Below are 6,698 nucleotides of genomic sequence, written 5' to 3'. Positions count from 1 at the left end.
GCTCATCTGATGGATGCCCAAACTTTGGAATGGTTCTTGGAGATTCGACTCCATTATATACAATGGTTGCTCCAATGGTTCTAGGAGATTCGAAAAAAATAAAAAGAGTTCTTTCCTAGATAAAGTGTTTCCATAGAAAGAGTTACAAATCTGAAATAGGGGATAAAAAGGTTGTTTTTAGACCTTGTTTTAATTTCCGTAAGTTATTTACCCGGGAAAATGCATTTACCCAGGTAATTGTTTCCCGGGAAAGATTTATCCAAGTAAATGCATTTACCATGTTCTTTTATTTCCCATGTAAATAAGGCAATGACCATTTTATCCATAGAAATACATTATATTATAAGGAACATTTTTGTTCTTTCAAGTGTTGGCAACTTTCCCCAAAGATGGGAAGATTATTTATCCACCAGGAAAATAAACTTTCCTTGCTCCCTACATAAATCTGAAAAAAAAAACATGAGACTTTTTATGAATGGGAATCAAAATCCTATTAACCAACTTACCCCTTTCAAAATCTAGAAGACGCCCCCGATTGCCAAAAAGTATTCACTTTTGTGGAAATACAGAATTTTCAAAAACCGACTGAAACTTTGGGATGAAACATAACAAAGTGACAAACTTCTATGAAAAAGATCAGTAATTACTTTGCCCCTACTTCATCCAAAAACCATCACTAATTACGATTCATAATGGTATTGGATTGTTTTCTTCCTGTTTTATGTGGTGTTGGATTGTTGTTTCTAAATTCAGAATCGTGCCTCAAATTAATGGAGATACTGTCATGTCAATGGCTACTTCATGTAGGCATAGGTACATAGCACGTGCCTTTCGGCTAGTACACCGGTAACCCCATTTTCCTAGTCTCCCCCTCCCCCCAACTCTCTTCTTCCTCTTTCTTTCTCTCCCTCCACCTCTCCGTCATCGCTGCAACCTACCCAGAAGCAGAGCCACCGTCCCATTTATTTCTAGCTAGAAACTGCTCAAAAGAAAAACCAATGTCGGATGCAAAGCAACCGAAAAAAAAACCACCGTCTTGCTTCAAAGATAAACAGGACGATGGGTATTGAGCAACTGTCTATTGGATCGGTTAGTTTGTTGCAACTTGTACAAATTTGTTGTAACAAACTAACTGATCCAATGTCGGATGCAAAGCAACCGAAATAAAACCACCGTCCTGCTTCAGATAAACAGGACGATGGGTATTGAGCAACTGTCTATTTGATCGCTTAGTTTGTTACAACTTGTACAAGTTTGTTGTAACAAACTAAATGATCAACTAGACGCTCGAAGCACGTCTGGTTTTCCATTTCAGAAAAATCTACAACAAAATGAATGAGTTGAAATCACTCCCACGGAGAGAGATCCAAACAATTTCTCGACAGTAATTCCTGGCAAGAGAGCACACTGTGATGCCCCGACACATACATAATGAATAACAACAGTCATTCGAATATCTCCCTTACACGTTGTATAACAACTCTCTCTTTCTCTCTCCCCCCTTTTCATCTTGGTTATTTCGTACTTCTACTCTTTCCAAACTAACGTACCAGTGTTCGCACCATCTTTGCAAGATTCTTCTCTTTATTCGCTCAAGTAGTTAATTATAGACAGGATCAGATTTGAAAGAGGTTTCGGTTGATTTATCTGAGCATTGTAGAAAGGCATTCATTGGGAAACCACTTTTCTCTGCTTTAGCTTCAACTGGTAAGAATCCCAAGAAATTAAAACTGTCCCTACTACAATATATTTAGATTTTCTTATGCTTTCAATTTTTCAGTGAAACACATTTTTTGTTTAGTTTTGATGTTTAATTGTTGCCCATTTTTTATATGTAGCTATTAGAAACAGCCGGCTTATTCCACCAAACCCATATAGCCTTCTGAGAAAAAACATAAACCCCAGTAGCATGAGATCTAGATTTATAAACAGAAGATACACAGATAAATGTAAAATATCAGAGTATGTAGATGGATAAGTTTATTGATGGGAATTTAGATAAGTTTAATTTTGGGTTGCTGTGTTAAAGATGAGAATCAATTAGAGAGTAGAGATGGGATAAGAGTCACAGTTGAGTAAGGATTTCTCATTCTTGAATCCACAGATATTGATCGGGATCTTTGTATTGGTTCCTGAGTACACTTCCAGATACATGCATCTCTATGGCAAAGCAAGCACATGTGCTAGTTATACCAGCCTCGGTACAGGGCCATGTCACGCCCCTCATGGAGTTGTCTCAAAGCCTGGCTATTCGTGGGATCAAGGTTACATTTGTTACTGAAGAATCAGTGAAAGAAAGAATAATGGCTGCATTTCCCAATAAGGGTAGCATGCACAGCCTCATTCATCTGGCTTCTATCCCGGATGGGGCGAAATTCGGAGATGACACCAAAGAAATTGATGCTGCCAGAAAAGTAATGCCGGGTTATTTAGAGAACTTGATTAGGAAGATCAATGAAGAATCAGACAACAACAACAAGATCAATTGTTTCATCGCATCAGCAGCATTGAAGTGGGCGATGGAAGTTGCTGAGAAGATGGGAATCAAGCGAGCAGTGTTTAGCACAACCTCGGTCGGAGTTCTAGCCTTGTTACTTCACATTCCTAAGCTTATTCAGGCTGGAATCATTAATGAAAGCGGTAAGATTTATGTTTCTAGCTAGTCCACTACAATAGTCCAGTTTTTGGAGTATCGAAAAATAATTGAACTTTGTTTACAGGAACTGCTTTGAAGAATGAGATGATTCAGTTGTCTCCAAACGCGCCAGCCATTAGCACAGCTGATTTGTTGTGGAACTGCACAGAGGATCCAACCATGCAAAGTATCATTTTCAAAGCATCATTGGATACGAAAAATGTTGCCAAACTTTGTGACTGGATTCTTTGCAACTCATTTTACGAGCTGGAGCCATGGTTCTGTGACATGATTCCGAACAGCCTTCCTGTAGGTCCACTGCATTCAAACGTCATACCTGGGGGAACAATCGGAAGCCTCTGGCATGAGGATTCCACCTGCATAAGCTGGCTAGACCAGCAACCTGCCCGCTCCGTCATTTATGTTGCCTTTGGAAGCTTTGCAACATTCAGCCAGAGCCAATTTGATGAACTAGCAGCTGGGCTCCAGCTTGCGTCTGAGCCATTCTTATGGGTTATTCGAACAGATTTCATGAAGGGGTCTAACAGAAACCAAGATGAATTTAGGGATGGAGTAGCTCATTGTGGAAAGATAGTGAGTTGGGCTCCTCAACAAAAGGTTCTGGATCACCCTTCTGTTGCCTGTTTCATAAGCCATTGTGGTTGGAACTCGATAATGGATGGTTTAAGCATGGGGGTTCCCTTTCTATGTTGGCCTCAGTTTGCCGATCAATTCTTTAACAAACACTTGATTTGTGACGTTTGGAGGGTTGGTTTAGATTTGGAGGTAGACGAAAATAACATAGTATCAAGAGACGAAATCAAGAGTAAGGTGAAGAAATTGCTTGGTGATGAAAGTATAAAAGCAAAGGCTTCGGAGTTGAAAGAAATGTCTTGGAAGGCCGGCAACCTAGGTGGCACTTCTTTCAGTAACCTTGAAGACTTTGTTGAACAGATCAAGTGTTTGATGTAAGTTATTTGATTAGTACTTGGACGGTTGAACTCGATTTCGATTTTACAGTTTTACTCATTAAATGACCAGATCTGTCAAGGCAATCTGTAAACACGAGTAATTAAATACTCAATAAATGTAATGAGTAAGCAATCAATAAGGCAAAAATTTATATGTGGTGCATTCTATATAGAAATTGCTGCAACATTAAGTAGGCTAATGGATCACCTACATAGGGAGATCATTCACTAATAAAAAGGAAATTCTAGAACAGGAGAGTAGTTTATTCTTGTTTTTTGATATAATAAGTAGTTTGTTGTTTCCTCTTATGTTTCTCCTTTCCCAATATCATTTCCTTCCATTATTATTTGATTCTTTGTATATAAAGTCAGTGTAAGATGGCTGGTTGTATTAAGTGTACAATTCTTTTTTCTATTATTTTATCTTCTTTCTTCTACAACTCAACATAACTCAAATGTGAAAGAATCAATGATAAAACAATATGACATCTTCTTTAATAGGAAACAAGGTGTTTTATTTACTTACGCATCAAGCTTAATTGTATGAATTGGTCAGTTTGTCAGACGATATATGTTAGTCTTTCTTCCTACTTCCTACTTCCCGGTTCCTACTACTCAACCCAATAAGAAGATCAGTTTCAAGTCTTTAGGAAGATAGCTAAACGACATGGAGCTATTTGTTTCCTTTCACTTGCTTAAGATAAGTGAATGCTGATTCTACCTTTCTACCACACACAAGACAATTCACCCCTCTCACTTCAGTTGTTTTAGCAACTGGTGCAGTTCATAATCTTAAGAAAGCCTCTAATAGTGAATGAGAGATGCATAAACATGGAGTACTCTTAAATTTCTTCTAGGGAAAATCTCTTAAGGTACCTCTAAGGCCCCGTTCGCTTACCGGTAGATAAGAGGGGGAAAGTTGGTCAATGGGTATTTCTTTTCCATTGACCAACTTTCCCCCTTAACATCAATTTCTTTTGCATTAATTATTAGGCCCCACGATAAAGAGAGTTTCATTTACCTAGGTAAAATTTATCCATTTTCTAGGTTGGTAAGTAACTTTTCCACTTGGGGTAAAAGATTATAAAAACATAATAAGGACAAGTTTTCCCTTTTTAATATTAATTTCTTTATAGACACAAAGGTCATTATATTACTATTGGGTCATGGCTGAGTTGGCTCAGAGAGACCCACGGCTGCCTATCACAGCTTGGCCATGTCGGCATAGCCCAGCCAAGCTAGGTTATTGTCACAATCCCCCACGTAATCCCGCGAGCCATGTCAGCTACACGTCACATGGATAAGCCCGCCTAGCAGATAAGGGTGGGAAGACAACTCCACCAAGGAGTAGGACTCTACCCCACTAACCTCGGCGGAGAGCTCTATCCCGATTATCCTAGAACCCTACTCCGACAAGGATACGAACCCCAACTATAAAAAGGTGCTCTATGCTCAAGGTAAGGGATATCTAAATTCTGACACCCATATTGCTGCCTAGCCCGATCGTTCATAGTCCTCTCATTGACTTGAGCGTCGGAGTTCTTACCCGGGGATAACTCCTCAGGCCTTTGACTTCTTTATAGACACAAAGGTCATTATATTACTATTGGGGTCATGGCTGAGTTGGCTCAGAGAGACCCACGGCTGCCTATCATAGCTCGGCCATGTCGGCATAGCCCTGCCAAGCTAGGTTATTGTCACAATCCCCCGCCTAATCCCGCCAGCCATGTCATCTACACGTCACATGAATAAGCCCGTCTAGCGGATAAGGGTGGGAAGACAACTCCACCAAGGAGTAGGACTCTACCCAAATAACCTCGGCAGAGAGCTCTATCCCAATTATCCTGGAACCCTACTCCGACAAGGATACGAACCCCCAGCTATAAAAAGGTGCTCTATGCTCAAGGTAAGGGATATCTAAATTCTGACACCCATACTGCTGCCTAGCCCGATCGCTCACCATCCTCTCATTGACTTGAGCATCAGAGTTCTTACCCGGGGATAACTCATCAGACCTTTGACTTTCCTTGATCGCGGGTTACATAGCGCGACATCGTCCTTGTAAGCTCAGCACCACCCCAATCAACAAGGATTATCTGGTTGCTCTCCTCAATTCATGCACTACCTTGGATTGAGCAACATCACATTGGCGCCGTTTGTGGAAACATACAAAAAGCCTTCTAGAAAATTTCTCGCCACGCAGCCTCAAAGCCAATTAAGGTGCCTAAAAACCAGTCTGAACGATCAGTAGGTTGTTCCCTATCTCGGGAGAACCGACATCATGGCTCCTCTCATCAAGAAGCCCTATAGTCCTTAGCCGTAGTGGATCCAGTGCAATTTTGAGCCATGCAAGAGAAGGTTGACAAGATCTTCGAGTTCGTGCAGGCACTGGGGTCTGCCGCGCCACTTAACTGAGTCGTCCCCCCTCACGCCGCAATGTGCACAAAGGATGATCCTCGGACTGAGGACTCCAAAGTGCATCGGTCAGACGTGAGGGGAGAATGGTCCAAGCGAGAGAGGCAGAACACGACCCGAAGACTTGCCTCTACTGCCAACTCCCGCAGGTAGGACTACCATAGCTAGGCACGCCAGATGGCCCGGATCCCCACCCAAGAAAGGCTTAGAAAAAGGACACCGCCCTTCGTGTTTTCTATTGCCGAATTGAGCTTAGTCAAAGATCACCCTATGCAACCTAAGAAGGAGAAAGCCACACACACTACGGCCTCAGACAACAAAGATGTCGAGATCAAAGAGGTCTGGCAACATTTGGAAGAGCTGGAACACTCAAACCCACAAGAGTGTGACGCCTGTCGTGGACCAACCTGCGCGGGCTACCGTGCATATCACCAAGGAGCCGACCTTCGTCCAGGACATCATGGACGAGATACCCTCTGCTGGATGGCGAGCCCCCCAATTCGACAAGTATGATGGGAACTCCGATCCTTTCGACCATGTCGTAGCACTCAAAGCTCAAATGATGTTGCACAGCGCCTCGGAGGGATTAATGTGTAAAGCCCTTGTAGCAACACTACAAGGCCCAACTTTGACGTGGTACTCCTCTCTGCTGCCGAAGTCCATAGCATCATGGATCA

General features: G+C 41.8%; 1 protein-coding gene across 2 annotated transcripts; it reads left to right on the top strand.

Moving 5' to 3' along the window:
• The first annotated feature begins 1,192 nt into the window (after positions 1–1,192).
• On the top strand, positions 1,193–3,782 carry LOC148867046 (UDP-glycosyltransferase 83A1-like). Of its 2 annotated transcripts, none has more exons than XM_088975915.1 (3): positions 1,193–1,707; positions 2,105–2,640; positions 2,721–3,782. In XM_088975915.1, exons 2-3 carry the CDS (start codon positions 2,163–2,165, stop codon positions 3,605–3,607), a joined length of 1,365 nt encoding a protein of 454 aa, XP_088832041.1. In that variant the 5' UTR covers positions 1,193–1,707; positions 2,105–2,162; the 3' UTR covers positions 3,608–3,782. The 2 variants fall into 2 exon arrangements, with proteins under 2 accessions (XP_088832041.1, XP_088832042.1); XM_088975916.1 differs by having other exon boundaries at positions 1,194–1,707; positions 2,149–2,640.
• Positions 3,783–6,698: the final 2,916 nt, after the last annotated feature.

The sequence above is a fragment of the Nelumbo lutea genome, chromosome 3, assembly GCF_056320005.1.
Source record: "Nelumbo lutea isolate HS-2025 chromosome 3, American lotus-T2T, whole genome shotgun sequence".
In the NCBI taxonomy this organism is placed as follows: Eukaryota; Viridiplantae; Streptophyta; class Magnoliopsida; order Proteales; family Nelumbonaceae; genus Nelumbo; species Nelumbo lutea.
Note: the sequence above shows the minus strand (reverse complement) of the source record. Positions and strands in the feature narration are given on the sequence as shown.

Bases quoted from the DNA above. Each gene is read 5' to 3' on its own strand.
- LOC148867046 (XM_088975915.1), top strand. From the start codon at position 2,163: ATGGCAAAGCAAGCACATGTGCTAGTTATACCAGCCTCGGTACAGGGC. The intron at 2,641-2,720 runs GTAAGATTTATG...CTTTGTTTACAG, and splicing joins TGGAATCATTAATGAAAGCG to GAACTGCTTTGAAGAATGAG.